The sequence below is a fragment of the Amblyraja radiata genome, chromosome 5 (genome assembly GCF_010909765.2).
Source record: "Amblyraja radiata isolate CabotCenter1 chromosome 5, sAmbRad1.1.pri, whole genome shotgun sequence".
Lineage (NCBI taxonomy): Eukaryota > Metazoa > Chordata > Chondrichthyes > Rajiformes > Rajidae > Amblyraja > Amblyraja radiata.
Genome location: NC_045960.1, coordinates 55,157,951 through 55,183,024, shown reverse-complemented (window position 1 = coordinate 55,183,024; position 25,074 = coordinate 55,157,951). Strand labels below are relative to the sequence as shown.

Below are 25,074 nucleotides of genomic sequence, written 5' to 3'. Positions count from 1 at the left end.
CTTCCTCGTTGATACTGGAGCAGAGCTCAGCGTCCTGCCCCCTTCACTGGCCGACATTCGTTCCGGTAAGCGGAGGCCCGTACTCACCGCGGCGAATGGCAGCCCCATCCGCACGTATGGTGCGCGCATGGTTCCGATCATGTTCGGCTCCTGCCATTTCTCGTGGCGGTTCACCATTGCTGACATCTCCCAGCCATTGCACGGGGCCGACTTCCTCTGGGCGCATTCCCTCATGGTGGACGTCAGGCGTCAGCGCTTGGTCAACGCCGCTAAGATGGAGCCGATCACGTTACGTTTGGATCAGCCGGTGGGACGCCCCCTGTTGTCCGTGGATTCCCGCTTCGCACGGATCTTGGCCGCGTTCCCGGACATCCTGACCCCACAGTTTTGGTCATCGACCCCCAGTCACGGAGTGGTACATTTTATACCAACTACCGACCCACCTATCGACGCACGAGCACGCCGACTGCCGCCGGATAAACTGCGTCTGGCACGGCAGGAATTCCGCACGATGGAGTCCTTGGGGATCGTCCGCCCTTCAAGCAGCCCATGGGCGTCCCCACTCCACATGGTCCCTAAGGCAAGCGGGGGCTGGCGACCCTGCGGGGATTACCGACAGCTGAATGCTGCAACAACCGCGGATCGATACCCCGTACCCCACATCCAGGACTTCACCGCCCATTTGGCTGGGGCTACAATATTTTCAAAAGTGGATCTAGTACGGGGTTATAACCAGATCCCGCTCCACCCGGATGATGTACCCAAGATGGCGATCATCACGCCATTCGGACTTTATGAGTTCACGCGGATGCCGTTCGGCCTCAAGAACGCTGCGCAGGCTATTCAACGCCTAATGGACGGGGTGTGTCGCGAACTCGATTTTGTGTTTGTTTACCTGGATGACATCCTGGTGGCCAGCCGCTCGCAGCAGGAGCATTGCGCCCACCTCCGGCAGCTCTGTCAGCGGCTCAGCGAGCATGGTTTGGCTATTAACCTCGCCAAGTGCCGTTTTGGGGTAACGGAGATCGACTTCCTCGGCCACCGCGTGACTTCGCAAGGCGCGGTTCCCCTGCCGGACAGGGTCGACGCCATCCGTCGGTTTCCCCGCCCAGGCACGGTGCGCGGCCTGCAGGAGTTTGTCAGCATGGTGGCATTTTACCACCGTTTCGTGCCATCCGCGGCCCACATTATGCGGCCGTTGTATCAACTCCTGGCGGGTGGGCAGCATAAGAACGTCGAGTGGACCTACGAGGCAGTGGCAGCATTTGGCGGCGCGAAGGAGGCCCTTGCTCGGGCCGTACTGCTGGTGCACCCGCGGGAAGATGCCCCGACTGCTCTCACGATGGACGCCTCGGAGTCGGCGGTTGGTGCTGTGCTGGAGTAACTGACGGACGGAGGTTAGCGGCCCCTGGCCTTCTTCAGCCGGCACCTCAACCGCGCGCAGACCAAATACAGCGCGTTCGATCGCGAGCTCCTGGCTCTGTACCTGGCAGTGCGCCACTTCCGCTACTTCCTGGAGGGCCGCCCGTTCACCGCCTACACGGACCACAAGCCGCTCACTTTCGCCCTGGCGAATGTTTCCGACCCCTGGTCTGCACGACAGCAGCAGCAATTGGCCTACATTTCGGAATATACTACATCTATCTGCTATGTCGAGGGGAAAGAGAACCGGGTGGCCGACGCATTGTCCCGCCCCGCTATCAACGCCGTTTTCGAGGTGGCGCCCGGAATTGACTATTCTGCCCTGGCAGAGGCACAGCTCACTGCCATCTCCGGCCTCTGCCTTGAGGATGTCCCTCTCGGTCCTGGAGGAGAGACGATCCTGTGCGATGTATCGTCCGGTCAGCCGCGCCCCATTGTCCCTGCTGCCTGGCGCCGGAGGGTGTTCGAGGTTATCCACGGACTGTCTCACCCATCAATCCGGGCAACAACGGCACTGGTGGCCACTCATTTCATGTGGCACGGTCTGCGCAAGCAGGTTGGCCACTGGGCTCGCACCTGCATTCCGTGCCAGACGGCAAAGATCCAGCGCCATGTCCGTGCGCCTCTCCAGGAGTTCGGTCTACCTCACTGGCGATTCGACCATATCCACGTGGACATTGTGGGGCCTCTTCCACCGTCCCGGGGCATCACCCACCTTCTCACGATGGTGGACCGCTTCACGCGGAGGCTGGAGGCCATACCGTTGGCCGACACTTCAACAGCTACGTGCGCTCGTGCGTTATCCGCGCACTGGATTGCTCGCTTCGAGGTGCCGGCGCACATCTCCTCAGACCGGGGGCCACAGTTCACCTCCGAGCTGTGGTCGGCCATGGCTCGCTTGCTGGGGGTGCGGCTACACCACACCACGGCTTATCACCCGCAAGCTAATGGTCTGGTGGAGAGGTTCCACCGGCAGCTGAAGGCAGCGCTGAAGGCACGACTCTCCGGCCCGGACTGGATGGACGGGTTGCCGTGGGTCATGCTGGGCATCCGGACCGCTCCCAAAGAGGACTTGGCCTCATCATTGGCGGAGCTCGTGTACGGGTCGCCACTCACGGTGCCCGGGGAGTTTGTGCCGTTGGCGCCGGGGCAGCAGGGAACGCCCGCATCCACATTAAAGCACCTTCGCGAGCGAGTTGGCAGGCTCGCACCCGACCCGACGTCCCACCATGGGACATTTCGCCCACATTTCGTCCGGGACTGCCCATACGTTTTCCTGCGCCGTGATGCCCACCGGACGCCACTCCAGAGGCCGTACGAGGGCCTGTTCCGGGTGCTGGAACACGGGCAGACGACCTTTGTGTTGGACGTGGGGGGCCGGCCGGAGGCCGTGTCGATCGACCGGTTGAAGCCGGCACACCTGGACATTGACCAGCCTCGGCCTCGAGGGCCCCCCCCCCTTCACGGCTCCCTCCGCCTGTCACTCCACCTGTCCTCCCGCCGGTCCCTCCACCTATGCCTCCGCAAGCCCCACGAGCGGCTGACTTCCGCACGCGGGCCGGCGGGGTCGTGCCTCGGGTTCTGGGGGGGGGGGGTGGAGGGTCCTGTGGCGCCTCCCAAGGGTCGTGCCATCCTAACTGTCGAACCCCTCGGCATGGGAGTGGTTCAGTCCGGAGGCGGCCCTTAACCAGAGGGTTTAAAGGCAGGGAATTGGGTGCCATCTCTCTCTCTCGTGTGGACTTCCCTACAACCGGGAGGAACACAAATAAAGGTGCCTCACGAAATACCTGACTCCTCTCTTTCCTTTCGAGACCTACGCACCACAAGCACATAGTATTGGGGGTAGGGTATTGATATGGATAAAAAATTGGTTGGCAGACAGGAAACAAGGAGTAGGGATTAACGGATCCCTTTCAGAATAGCAGGCAGTGACTAGTGGGGTACCGCAAGACTCAGTGCTGGGACTGCAGCTATTTACAATATACATTAATGATTTAGATGAAGGAATTAAAAGTAACATTAGCAAATTTGCAGATGACACAAAGCTGGATGGCGGTGAGAACTGTGAGGAGGATGCTATGGGAATGCAGGGTGTCTTGGACAGGTTGGGTGAGTGGGCAGATGCATGGCAGATGCAGTTTAATGTGGATAAATATGAGGTTATCCACTTTGGTGGCAAGAACAGGAAGGCAGATTATTAACTGAATGGTGTCAGGTTAGGAAAAAGTGGAAGTACAATGAGACCTGGGTGTGCTTGTTTCAGTCACTGAAAGTAAGCATGCAGGTACGCCATGCAGTGAAGAAAGCTAATGGCATGTCGGCCTTCATAACGAGAGGAGTTGAGTATAGGAGCAAAGAGGTCTTTCTACAGTTGTACAGGGCCTTGGTGAGACCAGACCTAGAGTATTGTGTGCAGTTTTGGTCTCCTAATTTGAGGAAGGACATTCTTGCTATTGAGGGAGTGTAGCATAGGTTCACGATGTTAATTCCCGGGACTGTCATATGATGAAATCGAGCGACTGGGCTTGCATATACAGGAATTTAGAAGGATGAGAGGATATCTTATGGCAACAAATAAAATTATTAAGGGATTGGACAGGGTAGATGCAGCAAACATGTTCCCGATGTTGGGGCAGTCCAGAACATGGGACCACAGTTTAAGAATAAGGGGTAGGCCATTTAGAACTGACATGAGGAAAAACGTTTTCACACACAGTTGTAAATTTGTGGAATTCTCTTCCTCAGAAGGCAGTGGAGGCCGATTCACTGGATGCATTCAAAAGAGAGTTAGATCGAGCTCTTTGGGCTAGCGGAATCAAGGGGTATTGGGAGAAGGCAGGAACGGGATACTGATTGTGGATTATCAGTGATGATCACATTGAATGGCGGTGCCGGCTCGAAGGGCCGAAAGGCCTACCCCTGCACCTATTGTCTATGTGTCTATATATCCAAGTATTAGTTTATAAAACTGACATTTTACATTTGAATTGGAATATAAAACCCCAAGTGTGATCCCCCCCCCCCCCCCAATGAGATAACAGGTGCATTTGCTGAGAAATGCCAATTTATTTTATAGAATTACAAAATTAATTTCCATGCAAGTATCTGGCTCAAGAATAGTGAGAACGGAATCAAGCACTGCCTCTGTATATTGAGAAGACTGTGGCAGATAACTCAGAACAAACTGGATGTTAAAATATCTTTTTTTTTTGTACAGTGAGAGAGTTGAAACAAACTATAATACCCTCAAAGGAAAAGCTGCATTTGTCAAATGTCAAGGCAGCAATAGGCAATGTTAGCTGTTATCAGGCAACTGAAACATCCTACCACAACTAGAGAGCAGTCCTAAACTATGATCTACCTCATTGGAGAACCTCAGACTATTTACTGGCTTTAGCTTGCACTAAACGTTATTCACATTTATCACGTATCTACACTGTGGGTGACTCGATTGTAATCATGTATTGTTTTTCCGCTGACTGGTTAGTACACAACAAAAACTTTTCATTGTATTTCAGTACATGTGACAATAAACTAAACTAAACTAGTAACCCCAACAGCCGTGCTTGTCCCTAGGCATCCAGCTTGGCTCAAATCCATCCAAACCAAGAACATTTTCATGGAACTTTGAACATCATCTACTCCCCTACTGAGATGATAGAAGATGCTTTGCCATATTTTAGTACCACAAAAAAAAAAAAAATCAGTGTCCTGGATGCAAAGAATGGATTCAGACATGTGGAGCCTGATCAGGAATATTTGTATACCTTGGTATTCTTTGAAGAACTTGCCTCCTCATTGCTCCCGGTTAAGCTGAATTTCAACAACCCCATTTTGTCAGGGGTTTATGAACACATTTCTAAAGCATTTCCCCCTTTCGGCCCCATCATACAGAGAAAATGAGTAGGCTCATTTTCTAATGTGAAAAGAAAATCAATTATATTCAGGCCCTGGGCTATAGTCTCACCAGTTTGATGCTTGTGTTATATTTTAGGAGCTTGCTTCTTTCACAGCCTTTTGCTTGTCAGATTCCTACCCTGAGTTTGATTTAGGCCTTTTACTTTAGTGTCACCAGTGTAAGTCTATGTTTCTATGATAACAATTTAATGCATCAATAATTTTTTTAATAATATACCAACAGTATTTAAAAAAAACACATGAAGAAACTATGTTACCCATAAGATTCTTACACATAATATATGGAGGGGGAGTGAACTCACAGTGAAAAGGGAGCATGCAGGACCTGTTGCGAGCTAAGGTGTTGTATTGAATGTCCTGCTCTATATGTTTCAAGAGTCTATGTGAGGAGCTAGAAGCAAAGTTCTACGAAGGAACCTTGAATTGGGAAAATGTTCGTCAACATGATGCCGCAAGTATACTGAAGCTGTTTGTAAGAGAACTGCCACATCCTCTTGTCACTCTTGAGTACCTCGATGCATTCCTAGCTGTACAAAGTAAGTTATTAATCTTCTCTGTTATATGTACTCATGATAATAAAAATGGCAAACAAGTTCATCGTTTATGCATGCTGTATCCATAAATTATCCAAATTTTTAATGTAATGTATTTTTAATGTATTAAGTTGATAACCCATTTGTTGGAATTAAGAATGTAGCATAAATGTGGAAACATATAAATCAGCTGGAAAATATGCAAATTTATGACATATTTTAGTGAATAGAAAGTAATTCAAGATGTGTGGTGTCTCAGATTCAAATGTTCTATAGCCCGAACTGCTATGTCACACTAATGGAGGAATCATGCTTTCATGGACACCAGGGACGATATATTGTGTTCAAAATGTGTCCTGATTTCCTTTCCATCAGAGTATAAGTTGTTGCTTTGCCAGCAGGCAGCTCCCTCTGGTTCTGTAATTCCTGCAAAATGCAGCCAATAAACGAGTTTGGTATTTCAATTGCGCATGCCCAAGTCATAGGTCACTGGAGATAAACATTCTCAGCGGCTGAGTTACTCCAGCTTTTTGTGTCTAACTTCTGTGTCAACCAGCATCTGCAGTTCCTTCCTACAGAAATGTTTTTAGTGTTCTGTCATTAGGGGAATTACAAAGGCATCACTCTGCTGAAGTTACCTGCTTCCTGATCTGAAGAAAGGTTGCGATCTGAAACTTAGTCTGTCCTCTCTTCACAGACGTATCGCCTGACCCAGAGTGTGGCAGCCTCGCCTGCAGCTGTTTGTTTTTTACCCTTTTTTAATTTTTAGTGTGTTAAAGGTTTTGTTCCGGAGGCCTTTTAGTCTTATTATATGGGGGGGGGGGGGGGGGGGGGAAGGGGGAAACCGTTTTTTCCAGTCCCTACCTGGGCGAGGATGCGTCCTGCCTCCAAGCCACATCTTCGCCCCCTCCTCGCGGCCTACCACCTGGATTGGCGCAGTCTTTCCTGCCGGAGACTGCCCAGAGCTTCGAGCTACAGCTTCAGTGGCAGCGCTGCACTGTGCTACCATCGTGGAGCGGAGCGATGCCTAACCTAGGTCGGCGTGTGGAGCTCCGGAGTGCTGGGACTGCTGACTTTAACATCGTGGAGCTGTGGTCTGCGGAGGTTCCAGCCGCAGCGGCGCTGAATTTAACTGAGATCTTTCGCCGAGATCGCCAGTGATGGAGCTCCGACCAGCGCAGCCTGTGGACTTCGGGAGCTGCGGTCTCCGGTAGCAAACGGCTGTTTCGGATTGTTCTTCCGACGTCGGAATTCCATCATCCTGACGAGAGGGCCTGAAACATCGGGCTGCTGTAGAGGCCTCAATAGGCCCCGACCATGGGTGAACATAGAGGAAGCGGGCTGAACTTTGCTGCCTTCCCTCACAGTGGGGAAACGTTTTTACGTTTAATGTTAAATTCTATAACGTTGTGTTTATTTTATTGGTGTGCTGCAATAGCAACTCAAATTTCACTACACCAATTGGTATATGTGACAATAAAGGTCCTTTGTCCTTGTCCTTGTCGTTTGATATCCTCCAGCACTTTGTTTTTCACCTTCCCCCTCGCTGCTTACAATTCCTCCCAAACTCTCAACCACAACCTCACAGTACCTTATTGTTGAAGGGCTTTTGGTGGGTTCCGTTTCGGATAGTTTCAGGCACCTTGCATTTTTGTACCGAAGATGGACACAAAATGCTGGAGTAACTCAGCGGGACAGGCAGCACCTCTGGATAGAAGACCTTCCTTCAGACTTCCTACACATTAGACTTTTGCACCGTGGTTGGGATTGATGGGAGTGGGGATTTCCACGGGTACAAGGAAAAAATGACCTAAAGTTTACGTTGAGTGAACTGAGTGTTCTTACCGTCCTCGTCCTCGCCGTACACCAGCGTTTTGTGAGAGTGGTTGGATACCATCTTCAGCTCAGCCAACGTTGGTCACATTATCCGGACATGCGGCAGGGATCAGGAGCCGATATGAGGCATCGGCGATGCTCTGGAATCCTAGCCGGCTGCCGCCGAGCAGCGGGATCGAGGAGGCAGCGCCCGACCTGGGGAGTAGAGGTGTCAGTTCTTCCAGCGGCGTGCGGAGAGGCACCAGCTACCGCAGGCCGCTCACTTGCTCTCCAGCGCTCGCCACCTCTTCAGAATAACTTTTCCAAATCAAAAGCCTTGTGGGTCTTCTTCTGTCTGTCCAACCCTAGGCTGGTGGGCTCCAGGTGGCGTTTCCTAGTTGCTCGGGAGCCAGCTGACTGGGGAAGAGTTATCTATACAGAGAGTCTATGGCATCACTGTATCACCATGAAACCGCCTTGTTGTTGATCTGTGGGCGGTACACATCTTTACAATCATTCGTTTTTTGACGTTCGCTAGGAGCTGGAAGTTCAGTCGTACATGCAGTGCCGCAGAAGAGACCAGTTGCAATGACTTTTATCTCATTGCTGCCTCTCCGTACGCTCACTAGCTTCGGAATAAAGCCATGCGGTCGAGACGAGGGAGTTCTGAAGTTGCATTGTCTCGATTGAGGACATTTTCTCGACTGTCCTAGAAGCAATGAGCCGTGGCTTTACCAGAGGCTGTCTGTTTAACTGAGATCTCTCTCTTGTCTCCCCACGCACGTCTTTCACCCCCACTTCTCTCTCCCCCACCTTTCACCATCTCTCCGCAGGTCCAGTCTCTCCCCGTCTCCCACTCGCATCTTCCCCTTTCTCGCTGTTACATTCCGCTCTCCCGCTACCTGGCGCCTCCGTTCGCTTTTTTGTTTCTCGAATGACCTTTGACAAATCCCACGATTCCTTGCATTTTTCGAAATAACAATTACAGCACGGAAACAGGCCATCTCGACCCTTCTAGAAATACCGAACTCGCTTATTGGGAAATGGACACGTACTCTTGGCATGAAGCTATGCCCATTGCAAATATACTTCAAGGTGTCTTAAAATTAAATATGTAAACAAAACACAAATTTCCTTGTTCAACTCAAACTTATTTAAAAACTTTCAAGTGGAAGCAGAAAGAATACTACCTTGACTCCAAAGTTGTTACAATTCTCTCACCACACCCACACGGCCAACTCCACTGTACCCTCCCATAGTTTCTGCATTGACAGTAATTGGGCTGATGTTTGTCCAGTGATAGTACTCGAGCTTCATGCATCTCATGGCTTAATCCTGCACTGTATTTGGAATTGACCATCATGGCGGATATATTTCTCCTTCATTCATATGATTTGAAAACACTGAATGTGATGATTTTTAATAATATAATGTGAATATTTGATTCATAGATCTAACAAGCAGAAAACTTCAACTGCAAGCTCTCAATTTGCTGGTGCTTCTCCTCCCAGATCAGAATAGGGACACACTGAAGGTACAGATTGCATTGCACGTGCTTTCATTTTTTTCTTTAAAAAACTGCATTATAAAGATGTTGCTACATTTTTTTTAAATCGAAACATACGAAATAGGTCTCTTTTGAAAACAATGTTTCAGGTTTTAGTGACCTGAACCCTTATCCCAGTTCGATTGCTAATTTTTTTGTGAATATATTTTTTTGATTCTGGAAGCAATATAATGTTGAGACTGGTAATTGCAAAATCCAGGCCATTAACTTGAATGGAAAATATTTTTGGACAGGCTTCAGGCAATTAGTTTTCATGGCCATCCAAGACCAATTTTAGCTCCAAGGATTGCAGAAGATGCATGTAAAAGTAAAGCAACTCAATACATTTGAGTGTTCTCGTATGATTTTAACAGCATTTTTGTTTTAATGTTTAAGTCATTGAAACTGTGCTACTGCTTTCTGCTTAGTGTGGTGTGTTTAATGGTGATGTGACTGTTATTCAGATGTGGCACCCTTGTCCATTAGTTATACAGTCATATTAAAAGCATATAACCACACTATGCGTGGGCTATGAGGCTTGTAACTCTCTCTGTCATGCAGTGAGACTACTGATTCATTTACGATATCACACAGTCTAATTTGCCCCAGTATGCTTGACATTGCATTGTGTAAGAAATATTCATGAAATGCTTAGCATCTTTCTGCCATAGGCCATGGTGTGGCATCATCTATCCAATTGAAGTCGGGCTAGCCAGGATTTCCAGGATAAAGGATTGTTTTAGTAAGGATTGTTGAGTGTTTGTGGTAAATACCTACATGGAAAGAGGGTATAAACTGTGGACAGAGTTAAAGTTGTTAGTGGATCAGCAGAATACATAGTCTTTATTTTTAGTATGTGTCCCAGCTGTGTACTAACATAGAAAATAAGAACAAGAGTAGAACATTTCGTCCTTCTGGCCTGTTCCACCATTCAACAAAATCATGGCTGATCACCCACTCCAATATACCTTCTCATGTACCTTCATCCTTCTAGAGTTGTGTGCTCTGTTTCACCAGATATGGCTCGTCCCAGACAGATTCACCTGTGTCATTGAGCTTGAGGGCTTCTGCCTTTATCACATGGACCAGATGGCATCTTTGGCCAAGTGTAGGGCCGGTAGCGGCTGCTTTCTAATTAATACCTTGTGGTGCTCAAACTTGGCAGTCCTGGCAAGCTGATGCTCCCCGGACCTGGAATATCTGACTGAATATCTCCTTACTACCTGCCGTGGGAATTCACCTAAGCTATCCTGACATCAGTCCACAACCCTCCCCATGCAGACGCCAAGCTTGCTCTGAATGAACTGTACTCTGCTATAAACTGCCTTGAGACAAACACGGCAAAGCCCTGGTCATTGTATCGAGAGACCTCAATCAAGCCAACCTCGGGGGCATACTACCAACACCCTCGACCACTGCTACACATCGATTCAAAAACGCCTACCACTCTGTTCCTCTGCCATGTTTCGGGAAATCTGATTACCTAGCCGTGTTTCTACTCCCTGCCTACAAACTAAAGCTGAAGCAGGAGGACCCGGTACAGAGAGTTGTTGATTGCTGCTCGGTTATCATGGATAGACGACTGCTTTGAGGCAGTGGACTGGTCCATATTCAGGGATTTTGCAGCCAACCTGAATGAGTAAGCCACTGCCATGACCGACATCCTCAACAAGCGCATACCGATGAAGACAATCTGAGTGTTCCCCAACAGGAAACCATGGATGAACTGTGAGCTGATGTACCTGAGTAATACAAGAAAGCCCGCTATGATCTTCCTGTTCTTTAGTAACTTGTCAGTTTCTTTGTTGAACTAAATTAAGGCGCATGTTGCAATCAAAAGCGATTGAACAATTGGGCAAAGCCACCGTGGATGCCAAGAGGCAATATCAGGAGTATTCATGGACATCTTTAATCTCTTCCTACTCTGTTCTAAGGTATCCGCCTGCTTCAAGAAGACCACTATCATCCCAGTGCCGAAGAAAAGCAAGATTTCATGTCTTAACAACTACTGTCTAGTGGTCTTGATATCCACTATCATGAAGTGCTTTGAGAGTCTGGTTATGGAACGCATTAAATCCAGTCTTCCAAGCAGGCTTGACTCATTTCACCTCCTTCCACTGCTGATGCCATCTCCCTGGCCCTACACTCATCTCTGGAACACCGGGATAAGAGAGACACCCAGGTCCAACTTCTATTGACAGGCTACAGTTCTGTTTTAATATAATTATCCCATCCAGGCTCATCACCAAACTCATGGAACTTGGGGTCAGCACTCACAGCTGCAATTGGATCCGTGACTTCCTGACCAATAAACCACAATCAGTGACGATAGGGGATAAATCATCCTCTACAATAATCCTCAACACTGGTGCTCTGCAAGAATGTGCTTTCTGCCCGCTTCTTTCTTCTTTAAACACCCATGACTGCGCAACCAAGTATAATTCCAAGTCATTGTACAAATTTGTGGACGACATCACTGTAGTGGGCTGGATATCAAATAATATATCCAATGACGAGGTGGAATACAGGAAGGAGATTGATAATGTCGTGACCTGGTGTCAGGACAACAACCTTTCTCCCAGTGTCCGCAAGACAAATGAGATATTGATCGACTTCAGGAAGAGAAGTGGTACACATATTCCAAGTATTGATATTGATGGCACTAAAAGCTTCAAGTTCCAAGGAGTGAGTATCACCAACAACTTCTGGACTAGCCATATTGAAGCAATGACCAAGAAAGCGCACCAGTGCCTCTACTTCCATAGAAGGCTTAGGATGTTTGGCACATCTCCAACAACTTATACCAGCTTCGACAGATGTGCCGTAGAAAGCATTTTATTGGGGTGCATCACAGCATAGTTTGGGAACAGCTCCATCCAAGACCGCAAGAAATTGCTGATAATTGTGGATACAACCCAGAACATCACACTACCTAACCTCCCTTCCATTGACCCCATCTACACTTCATGCTACCTCGGCAAGGCCACCAGCATAATCAACAACATCTCACCCCGGTCACTCCCCCTGCACTCGTCTCCCACCATACAAGAATTACAGAACTGTGAGAATGCATACCTCCAGATTTAGGGACAGTTTCTTTTCAGCTATCATCAGGCAACTGAACCATCCTATCAACAATTAGATAGTGGTTCTGAGCTACTATCTACCTCATTAACGACTCGGAATATCTTTAATCGGACTTTACTAGAGTTAATCTTGTGTTAAACGTAATTTCCTTTATCATGTAATGGGCCTGTCCCACTTAGGCGACAGTCACCTGAAAAACCAGTGACTGGAACAGCGACTGTCAGAGAGAGAGAGAGAGAGAGAGAGAGAGAGAGAGAGACACACACACACACACACACACACACACACACACCGCTGTCTGAGTGAAATTCACACGGTGCAAAGTCAATGTGATACAGACACACACCGCGATGAACAGGAACGTTGGCGCTGTAATTAAGACGGTGAAAGCACAGTGTACGGGAAGGGTCACATAAGTCCTTTAAAAGATGGGGGGAGAAGTGGGAGAATGTGTGAGAAGAGGGGAGGAGTGGAGAGAACTTTTAAGAAGCCAGAGATACACGGTTGTGAAGCTCGGCAGACATTAACATTACCGGTCAGTTATCCTTGGTTCTGAAAACTACTGCTTACGCTATTTTTCCCCAATGAGCCAAATAAATTCACTGGCCAGCACCGGCTACAACCTACGAGAACCTTCGACCTCCTGGCAACCCACTAGGACCTGTTGGCGACCCACCTACGGCACAAGAATTCTTGCTATATGGTGAAAACTTTGTGGCGACCATAATGAGGCCGCGACTAGATCCCAGAATACAGGAAGTCCTCACGACCACGAAGGCGACTCCCTGGCAACTACCCGCGAACATGTGGCAACCGCAAAGTCTCCTGCAGTCGCCTAAAAAGTCACCTAAGTGGGACAGGCCCATGTCTGTACACTAGACAGCTCAATTGTAATCATGTATAGTCTTTCCGTTGACTGTTTAGGATGCAGCAAAAAGATTTTCACTGTACTTTGATGCATGTGACAATAAACAAATCCATCTAACTAAATAAGAGCCTCCCTTTATTTTGTATATATTTAATGACTTGGCCTCCTTTGCCTTCTATGGTAAAGAATTGGTAAAGTGTTTGAGGCTAGAGGAACTCCAGCTCCGCATTGATGAGCTGGAGACCCAACTTCATACGCTGCGGTACATCAGGGAGGGGGAGTATTACCTGGATGTTTTGTGCCAGGGGATGGTCACACCGACCAGTTTAACTAATTCAGTAGGCAGTGAGCAAGGAAAGGAAGGTGTGGCCATAAGCGAGGCAGGTAGGGGGAACCAGGAGGAGATGCGGCAGGAGCCACAGCCCTTGTCCCTGACGAGCATGACCGAGGCTCTTACTCAATGTAAGGACGGGATCAGGGGCTGTGGGAGGGATGAGCAACCTGGCTGCAGCACCGTGGATCAGGGGGCCATTCAAGAGGGGGGAGTTAGAAGAAATGCCGTAGTGATAGGGGATAGTATTATTCGGGGGGTAGATAAGGTTCTCTGCGGCCAGCAGAACATGTCCCGAAGGCTGTGTTGCCTACCCGGTGCTAGGGTTAAGGATATCTCTGCGATGCGGGAGAGAAATTTGCAGAGGGAGGGGGAGGATCCAGTGGTCGTGGTCCATGTGGGGACCAATGACATAGGAAGGACGAGGACGGAGGATCTGCTGAAGGAGTTTGGGCAGTTAGGGAATAAATTAAAAAGCAGAACCTCGAGGGTACTGATCTCCGGATTGCTACCTGAGCCACGGGCCAAATCGGCGAGGGTACGTAAAATTAAAAAGCTAAATGCGTGGCTCAAAGACTGGTGTGGGAATAATGGGTTTGGTTTCTTGGGCCACTGGCACCAGTACTGGGACAGGGGGGATCTGGTCTGTAAGGACGGACTTCACCTGAACGGTGCTGGGACTGGGGTCCTGGCAAATCATATAACTAGGGCAGTAGAGAGGTCTTTAAACTAAGTAGCGGGGGGGAGGTATCAAGGGGGGTAATAACGGCAGGGGTAGAGGAAATAGAGCAGGGTATCAGTGGGGAAGCGGAAAGTCAAAATGTGACAGGAGACAGAATGTGTGAAGATAAAGCTCTAGATGTAAAAGGGGCAAAAACGGAAAGGAAGGGTAGTAAAAATCATCTGAAAGTGCTTTATCTAAATGCACGGAGTATTCGTAATAAGATAAATGAATTAACGGTGCAATTAAGTATATATAGTTATGATATCGTGGCCATTACGGAGACATGGCTGCAAGGGGATCAGGACTGGGAGTTAAATATAGAGGGGTACTCGACAATTAGGAAAGATAGACAGGAAAGAAAGGGAGGAGGGGTGGCCCTTTTAATAAGGGAGGGAATAACGGCAATAGAGAGGAAGGATATTGCGTTGAAGGATCAGGATAGTGAAACAGCTTGGGTACAGATAGAGAATAATAAGGGGAAAAAAACACTAGTGGGTGTAATTTATAGACCTCCAAATAGCTGTGACGCTGTTAGTCAGAACATAAATCTGCAAATAGTTGACGCATGTAAAAAGGGAACTGCTGTAATCATGGGGGACTTCAATTTTCATATTAATTGGGCAAACCAAACTGGGCAGGGTAGACTAGAGGAAGAGTTTATAGAATGTATTAGAGACGGGTTCCTAGAACAGTATGTCACAGAACCGACAAGGGGGGAGGCAATCTTGGATCTGGTCCTGTGTAATGAAGCAGGATTAATTAAAAATGTCATAGTTAGGGACTCGTTGGGAACAAGTGACCACAATATGGTCGAATTCCATATTCAAATAGAAGGGGAGCAGGTTGAAACTCAGGCTAGGGTGCTTAGTCTAAATAAGGGGGATTATGAAGGTATGAGGACTGAGCTGATCAAAGTTGACTGGGATAGCAGACTCAAGAATAAGACGGTACATGAGCAGTGGTGTACGTTTAAGGGTATACTGTATAACCTTCAAGAAAAATTTATTCCTATGAAGAAAAAAAGGGGTAAGGGTAAGAACAGTCAGCCATGGCTCAGTAAAACTATAAAGGATAGTATTCGGCTGAAGGCAAGGGCATATAAGGTAGCCAGAGATAGTGGGAGGGTAGAGGATTGGGAAGCATTTAAAGGTCAGCAAAAAATAACTAAGAGATTAATTAAGACGGGGAAAATAGACTATGAAAGGAATTTAGCGAACAACATAAAAACTAATAGTAAGAGTTTTTATAGCTATATAAAAAGAAAAAGGGTGGCTAAGGTGAACGTTGGTCCATTGGAGGGTGAGACTGGAGAGTTGTTGGTGGGGAACATGGAAATGGCAAAGGCATTAAACGAGTATTTTGTATCAGTCTTCACCATAGAAGACACAAAAAATATTCCAACGCTGGATAAACAGGGGGCGGTAGGAATGGAGGAGCTAAATACTATTAAGATCACCAAGGAGGTGGTATTAGGGAAATTAATGAGACTGAAGGAGGATAAATCCCCTGGGCCTGATGGATTACATCCAAGGGTCTTGAGGGAGATAGCGGTGGGGATTGTGGATGCATTGGTGATAATTTTCCAAAACTCCCTGGAGGCAGGAACGGTCCCAGTGGATTGGAAAATGGCCAATGTAACACCTATATTTAAAAAAGGAAGTAAACAGAAGGCGGGTAACTATAGACCGGTTAGTCTAACATCGGTGGTGGGTAAAATGTTAGAGACAATTATTAAAGAAACACTAACGGGGCACTTGGATAAACATGACTTCATCGGACAGAACCAGCATGGTTTTGTGAAGGGGAAGTCCTGTTTAACGAATCTGCTCGAATTCTTTGAGGAAGTAACAACCCGGGTGGATAAAGGGGAACTGGTGGATGTGGTATACTTGGACTTCCAAAAGGCTTTTGACAAGGTGCCACATAAGAGACTATTGCTAAAAATAAAAAATTATGGGATTGGGGGTAATATATTAGCATGGGTAGAGGATTGGCTAACAAATAGGAAGCAGAGAGTGGGGATAAATGGTTCATACTCGGGATGGCAACCGGTAACTAGCGGGGTTCCGCAAGGGTCGGTGCTGGGACCCCAGTTGTTCACAATTTATATAAATGATTTGGAGGAGGGAACCAAGTGTAATATATCAAAATTTGCGGACGATACAAAAATGGGAGGAAAAGTAGGGGATGAGGAGGATAGGAAGAGTCTGCAAAAGGATATAGATAAGCTAGGTGAGTGGGCAACAACTTGGCAGATGAAATTTAATACTAATAAATGTGAAGTCATTCACTTTGGGAAAAAAAATGATAGGGCAAGTTATTTTCTAAATGAGGAGGAGCTGCGTTGTAATGCAACGCAAAGGGATCTAGGGGTATTAGTACATGAATCACTAAAAGTTAGTATGCAGGTGCAGCAAGCAATCAGGAAGGCCAATGGAGTTTTGGCCTTTATTGCTAGGGGGATTGAGTATAAAAACACGGAGGTCTTGCTGCAGCTGTACACAGTATTAGTGAGACCACATTTGGAATACTGTGTACAGTTCTGGGGTCCATACTTAAGAAAGGATGTACTAGCCCTGGAGGCAGTGCAGCGAAGGTTTACAAGATTAATTCCTGCAATGAGGGGATTGACATATGAGGAAAGGTTAAGTAGGCTGGAACTCTACTCTTTGGAGTTTAGAAGAATGAGAGGCGATCTCATTGAAACATATAAGATCGTGAGGGGCCTTGATCGGGTGGATGCACCGAGGATGTTCCCAATGATCGGGGAAACTAGAACTAGGGGACATAGTTGCAGAATAAGGGGGGGCTCTTTTAAAACTGAGATGAGGAAGAACTTCTTCACCCAGAGGGTGGTTAATTTATGGAATTCACTGCCCCAGGGAGCAGTGGAAGCAGAAACTTTAAATATATTTAAGACTAAAATAGATGGTTTTTTAGCTGCCAAGGGGATAAGGGGCTACGGGGAGAGGGCAGGGATATGGACCTAGGTATGGTTAGTATAGTAAGACCTGAGTGATCTCCTGGACAAGTGTCGATCGCCTGGATTGGGGTCGGAGAGGAATTTCCCGGATTTTTTTCCCGAATTGGACCTGGGTTTTTATCCGGTTTTTTGCCTCCCCCAGGAGATCACGAGGTTCTTGGGGTGGAGAGGGGTGATAGCGGTATAAAGGGGAGGGTAGTGTCTTGTGTTCGGTGTCTTGTGTCTACTGTTTGTGGGTAAGTGTGTCTGTTTAGTGTTCAGCCATGAGCGAATGGCGGTGCGGGCTCGACGGACCTGGTGGTCTACTCTCGCACCTACTTTCTATGTTTCTATGTTTCTAATTCCACGGGCGTGCCGCCATCAGTTAGAAGAAATTGCAACTGATTTCAGTTCTAAATGGCACACCTGTATTCTAAATCTTCCAGCAGTCAGGACTATCTTCCTTTATCTAGTCTATATAGTTATGTTCAAAGTTTGTTCAAAGTAAAACAAATAAAATTGCCTTATATTGCTACTACTGGACATGGAAAGAGGGAGTCCAGGACTAGAGGTCATCGCCTCAGAATTAAAGAACATTCTTTTAAGAAGGAAATGAGGAGAAATTTATTTAGTCAGAGGGTGGTGAATCTGTGGAATTCTTTGCCACTGAAGGCTGTGGAGATCAAGTCAGTGGATGTTTTTAAGGCAGAGACAGATAGATTATCGATTAGTACAGGTGTCAGAGGTTATGGGGAGAAGACAGGAGAATCGGAGTTGGATGGAGAGATAGAACAGCCATGCTTGAATAGCGGAGTAGACTTGATAGGATGAAAGGCCTAATTCTACTCCTATCACTTATCAGCTTAGGACCTTATGACCTCCCAGCGAGCCATGAGTTGTATGACAGAGGGTATTGACAAGAGTCAAAGTCACTTATATTATTGGGTACAGAAGATAAAATAACATGACCTGCCAGGATAAGACTACAATCTTTCACAGCAATCAGGTGTATTTTTTTTAAAGAAAATATATATGTTTGCTACATGGTGAGATTAATGTCAATCACTCACTGAAGTTCTCCTATTGGAAACTGAAGAATATTATCTTGCACAATATTTGTTAAAAATACAATGATACCAAGAGTACAATTGGACACAAGTAAGAGTAAAATAACTAGTGACAGCTTGCAAAAGTCACCACACTCTGGCCCCATCTTGCACCTTTCAAATCTCGTCTTTGTCTTGGCCTTAGAAGATAAGCATTTCTTATTTTCTCACTTTAAGGCCTAGTGTCCTGTGACTGACTTATCGTCAACAAAACTAGAATTGCATTATTGGTTATCCCAAGGGAAACAGAATACTTGTTTGCATTATAGCTTGAAGAAGACAAATAGCAGACATCCCTTCAAGCAAATCTCTTTAAAATAAACTAGAAGGAAACAATGCAGAATTTATTCAAGCTATTCAGTATGTTTTTTTATTTATTTCTTAAATTATATCTTTCTTAATGTCAGTAAAACCCTGTGGGCTTTGATCATGTAATTATTATATTTTTACAGGCATTGCTTGAATTTCTTCGGAGATTAATTGACAACAGGGAAAGCAACAAAATGACCCTAAACAACGTTTCTGTTGTCATGGCACCCAACCTGTTTATGTTTAAAGGATATTGCTCAAAGTCAAGTGCAAAGACACAGTTTGCAATGGCAAGTGGGACAAGCAACATAATGCGTTACCTGATTAAATACCAAGACCTACTTTGGACGGTAAGAACAATCGCCTATCCTTTGGGAAACAAAGCTTCTTCGGGGTAATTAAATGACACACTGTTCTGTGAGGGAACACATATTGATAATTCTGCCACTCCTTTGTTCTATTGTGTAATATTTGATATTTTACAATATTAGTTGTTCCTCCTGCACATCCATATTTTTATAAATAGATGTCGCTATGAAATGTCGCTAAATAAAAAGCAAGACTTTAATAAATATTGAGGTGCTGATCTTAAAGAGGAAGGAGATTGGACTTTATTGCTTCCATCACAGTGAGGAACGTGGGGAATCCACTGTGATGGATGTTCATATTAACTTTTATGTAGTTGTGTGTCTTGTTGCTTTTTTTTAGTATGGCTGTATGGTAATTCGAATTTCACTGTACCTTAATTGGTACATGTGACAATAAATTGACCTTGAAACCTTGACCTTAATCTGCTCCTAACCCACTCTCCTGTCCTCCATCACGAAATGGGTAGCAGTGGGTTTGTTATCTGCTTTATGCTCACCCCCACATGCATGCATGAATTCCCATTCCATTTAAGTCATCAACCTCTATTGAAATCAATAGGTGAGGCCTTCCAATGGTCTAGCCCAGAGATGATGACTTGGTAAGTGCATTCCTGATGCTCCATTTTATTCTCTCAATGTATTATACAACTTTGCTTATAATCTGATAAAGTTGACCATACCAATTTAATGATTCTGCACACTGACCAGGTAGGTGGAATTGCATTCTCTCGGTTCTTTCCTTATCAAGCTACAACCAAACAATGTCATTCAATAGTTTATCATTCCTCTCCTACACCATTGTTTATCTCCAGAGTCCACTGGTCCTCTCTGTGCCATTCATTAGCACCAATGTATAGAAACACATCAGCCTTAGAGTATGCCTTCTTTACTACCCTTGCTACTTGTGTTGCAACCTTTAGTGAGCTATGAACCTGGACGCCAAGATCCCTCGGCACATCAATGCTGTTAAGGTCTTGCCATTAATTGTATACAGTAAACATTTTATTTAACTTATCTCCTTATAAAAGATTTCAGTTATAGCGAACTGACCTACTGGCCTTATCTGCCAGGCAGGTCTGCTGACGCCAATGCGGCATGTGCCACCTCTTTAGTGGTCGCACCACCCCGGCCACCGCCATGGCCACAATCGTCAAGCCGCCGCCATCACCACAGTCACCGCTGCTGTCACCACCGCCACCACTGCTGCTGTTGACCCTTACCTGCACAACGGCCACCCTCGGGCCGCAACCAATGACTGTGTTGTTCCTCACCTATCCCCCAGGCAATCAATTTGTGGATTCCAGTTCCAGACCAATAGTCCGAAGAAGGGTCTGGACCTGAGATGTCACCTATCTGTGTTCTTCTGAGATGCTGCTTAACCCATTGAGTTGCTCCAGCATTTTGTGTCCTTTTGTGTGTAAATCGCAACTGTAGTTGTTTGTTTCAATGGTTGCAATGATAATCTCTTACTTGGTTGTAGCAGGCATTGGCAACAATGGACACCACCTCTCCCCTATAATGAGCGTTTACTGTACTCTCTCCTTGCATTCAACCTCCCAAAGTGTAATACTTCACACCTGCTCGGGTCAAACTCCATGTCATTTCTCCATGCATTTCTGCAGCTAATCTATATCCCACTGTATCTTCTGACAGCTTACCTCACTGTCTGAAACTCCTCCAATTTTGGTGTCTAATCCTTACTCAGCAACCCATCTCCATTTACGTCCAAGTTATTTATATAAATGAACATTAATATTTTCTATCAATATCTCTCAGGTCCCAAAATTCATTATGAATCAAGTTCGGCAACAAAACATTGAAAGTCGTAAAAAGCTGTCTAAGGAAAAAGCTATGAAAAAGTTGCTGAAAAAGATGTCACACGATAAAGATAAGCATGACCGGAATCACACTGAAAGGAAACAAACAGATGTACGTAAGCTATATCAACACTTGGACTTCTTTTAAAATAGTTGGGATTATTAATGTCTAGATAATGCATCTTTGGTCAGTAGCAATTTATAATTTGATTGAAATATACAGAATGGAAACAGGCCCTTTGGTCATCCTAGTCACACCAACCATCAATCTCCCATCACATTGGTTCTATTTGATCCCATTGTCCGTACATGCTAGGGGAAATTTACAGAGGCCAATTAACTTACAAACTCACACACCTTTGGGATGTAGGAGGGAGCCGGAGTATTTAGAAGAAACCCATACAGTCATAGGGAGAACCTGAGATCAGGAGCGAACTTGGGTCTGTGGGACTTCAAGATAGCAGCTCTACCAGCTGCATCACTCTGCTGCCTCAAAACAGTGCAATATTATATTGCATCAGTAAACCTTATATATTAGTTAATGGTAAATGCACTCATAAAACAACTACATAACTACAACTGCCAACAACTACATAAATATGTTGCCAGCAAGCCAGTAAACCTTTGGATCTTCCCTTTTCGTTTCTCCTTTCTGTTCTCATTCTTAGTTAACTCGCACAGAAGGTGCCTTAGATCACTTAGGTTTGCCTGTAGATTAAATCTGAGCCTTAAAATTACTTAAATTTCATTGAAGTAAAATGGATGATCAGCGGATATTACCGCTAGTTTGTTGAATATGGACAGTTATCTCTGGATAGCTTTCTGCGGCTATCAAACTGCATTTATATTTTTGATTGATAATTCGTATCCTCGGATTAAAGCAACAGATGCAATATTCTAATGGTAATGTTTTTTTATAGCCAGTCACACTTCAGGGTGCAATACGGGTTCAGGCACCATCACTTTCCAAAGTTTCCATGGCGATTCAACTTACAGAAGAGCTGAAAGCTAGTGATATTTTGGCACGTTTCCAACAGTGTCTTGGCAAGACCAGGTAAGGCAAATTTCAAATTTCCTTGCTAGTCATCTATTTTGTTATCTGAATTACACATCCTAATACAAAAAACAACATATATATTTAGAATTGCATTTCCATACTTAATCATTAAGTTTACACTGAACAAAATGGTAAATTTTAAACTAAAATATATCACCTCCCTGCATCTCTGCAATACCTATATTTTGTTCTCAACAGGATACCTGAATCTTCCAGTAAAGAGGAAGTTTGCTTATATGAAATTGGGGGAAATATTGGTAAGATTTATTATCAATTGCATGTGGTATGAGATATGTACAATTCAGTTGTAGGGCGAAATGAATGTTGTTTTTTATTATCTGAGATTAGTTTTCAGCAATATAATCTTTTGCACCTAATATCAGTTCCTTTACAGCTATATATTAGATACAGATTAAAGCTTCCTCTATACTCTCCAATTCCTATCAAAAGTTTATTACCTCCCCAAAAAATATAGTACTTCAATTTCTCACATGTGATCTTCCCTTAGGACAATACCAATTATTGTTGAAAGTAGCAATGATTTATGTTTGACTCCAGGTTTAAGAGCTATTGTTTTGTCCCATCAGTTTCTGTCATTCTGATTTATACACATTGAGACATCCAACTTACAATGTTCTGAACTGAACTCAAATATAAAACTTACATTGTCACATCTCAAATGTGCATGAACTAATTCTTTGCATAACAGATTATTTGGTTTGTCTGAGGATAATCTAAACAAGTCAAGTCGAATTACAAATTTATCAATGGCCTCATTAAGGCTACGAACAAATGCCACTATTTCCAGCATTTTCACCATTCTGCTTCAGAACTAGTTCATGAACTGATTATCGTGGTGCTTAATTGGTTCACTGAACAAAAATACAGGGAGAAATTAATCTTCTGTGGGTCATTTTCTGAATTAGGATATCCACTATCCTGATGAACAAAACAATGCCTCTTTCAATTAGGTCACTGCATAAACATTGCAAGGGCTTTAAAAAAAGATATTGAATGTAAATCAGAAGATCAGCAAATTTAAAGTGAAATTATAGGTGATGGAGAAATATTAGTACTAATGTAGTTTTTGTGTAAATTGTTTGCAGGTGAACGTTGCCTGGATGATGACACGTATATGAAAGACCTATACCAACTTAATCCTAAAGCAGAATGGGTTATAAAGCCTCGGTGCCAATGACATTGTTTCAACAACAGATGGGCAACATGATTATGTTAAACCAGGCATTAATGGTTCTGTACAGCAAAGAGGTTCTGTACAGCAGGCTCGGAGGGCCAAATGGCCTCCTCCTGCACCTATTTTCTATGAAATACAATGTCAATCTGTCTGACCTGTCCATGTACGTGAATCTTGATATATGCAGAAGGGCAAGAGAACCAACATTGCTATGACGATTCAAATTCAAGAGTTATTTTCCCTTTGAAAAGGGGATAAATATTGAAAAATCAACTGCATGCATCAAGATGCATCAAGATGCTTAAAATATTTATGCAATATGTAAATTTCATGTATTAGAAATAAACATGTTTTGATATAGGTGGTCATTAAAAAAAAAAATCCTTTTAGCAGACCAGAGATTTGACGGGACATAAACCATTAAGAGCAAAACTTAGCAATCCAGTAAGAACATATGCAGCAGAACAACATATGGAATCAATTTATTTTTAGATTTTAAAGAACTGACTGGAAAATTATTTACACGATGTATCACAAATTAAGAAAAATTAACCAAAAATCACACACATGGAGATTCCTAAAATGAAAGCAAGGTAGAATTTATTGTAAGTTTAAGGCCGCATCACAATGGTTCATATAGGTTATGGATATCAGTTGTGCCAACAATGACACCAGGAGAGGCACTGTTGGTCTGGTTGTGTGAATGCAAAGCTGGATAAGTGACTTATTTGCAGAAACAAGTAATTTGGTGTCCACAGCTATCAGAGCCTCTATAGTCTACTCCAAAAATTGCATTATACCCACTTCTGTTATCATCCGAGTTGAAGCATTCGTCCAATACAGGGTAGTTTATTATAGAAGCATATAAAATGGAGCAGGAGTAAGTTAATCAACTTTTTATTCCTGCTGTCAATCAACAAGATTGGGGCTGATCTTCTACCTCAACCACTATTTTCCTGCCCTATTCCCAAATCCCTTGATTCCAACACATAAATCAACCCATCTCTGTTTTGAACACAATCAATGACAGGGGCTCCACAGACTTCTGGGTAGATAATTCCAAAGATTCATCACTCTCTGCAAACCCATTTCTTCTTATTTCAGTCCCATGCATTATGTTGAGACTGTGACTTGTAGCTCTAGCCCCTTTCTCCTTATATCTACATCAAGCACTCTTAGAATTTTAATTTTATCTTGATTAAGATGTCAAAGAAATATAATAAAAAATGTTGTGCTCATCTGCAATTGTAAATTTTCAGGTAGTAATCTGACAAGACTTAATTCTTTGATGAATCATTCACAGCAAATTCAAAATGGAATAGATGGTTTAGAAAAGTTTAGCAGACATTAAATATGAAACATCTCAATAGATTTGTTGATATAGTGTCCTAGGCTGAAATATTCATATGGCATTTACTACATCCTTTTCGTTTAATCTCAAAACTTCAAGGATATTTGTGACAAAACTATATGCAGGCTCTTAAGAGGCTGCATACTGCTTATTTCAAAATGTATTGTTTTAAAAAGAAGACTTGAATGTGTAATTTAGACCACTTGTACTAGGTTGGCTCATGTTAAATACATTCAATATTTAATTGCTATTTAATATTAGAATGTCTATTCTGTTTTAATGTTTCCATCAGTTTTTAAACTGTACAGTCACATTTTCTAGTCTTGTAAATAAAAAAATGTATATATTCCACATGTTGTATTGGCTCTCCTAAATTTAACATTTAAATATTTTAATGGTGTATGTGATTGATGTTTATGGACACAATTGACACAAACAACCATCAGTATGTGCCATTTACTGAAAGTTTACAGCTGGAATAATATATTAAAAAATAACTATGGTTATATTATCCAAGAAATATGAACAATCCTTATCTGAAAAAAATCTAATTGAAATTTAGCCATTGTCTATATAATCCACAATCAGCATAATTTATAATAGATTTTCTGCCCAATATCACATTGTTGTTAGTGAAGGTGTGTTTGTGCTAAATGGCTGTGCTA

General features: G+C 44.5%; 1 protein-coding gene across 1 annotated transcript in view; it reads left to right on the top strand.

Moving 5' to 3' along the window:
* Positions 1-24,757, top strand: part of arhgap18 (Rho GTPase activating protein 18) — an 83,654-nt gene extending 58,897 nt beyond the window's left edge. The window contains exons 9-15 of the mRNA XM_033021249.1: positions 5,717-5,876; positions 9,140-9,222; positions 18,765-18,971; positions 20,766-20,918; positions 21,727-21,860; positions 22,062-22,120; positions 22,970-24,757. Of these exons, the coding sequence (XP_032877140.1) occupies positions 5,717-5,876; positions 9,140-9,222; positions 18,765-18,971; positions 20,766-20,918; positions 21,727-21,860; positions 22,062-22,120; positions 22,970-23,061 (888 nt within the window). The 3' untranslated portion in view covers positions 23,062-24,757. The remainder of the gene's footprint in view (positions 1-5,716; positions 5,877-9,139; positions 9,223-18,764; positions 18,972-20,765; positions 20,919-21,726; positions 21,861-22,061; positions 22,121-22,969) is intronic.
* Positions 24,758-25,074: the final 317 nt, after the last annotated feature.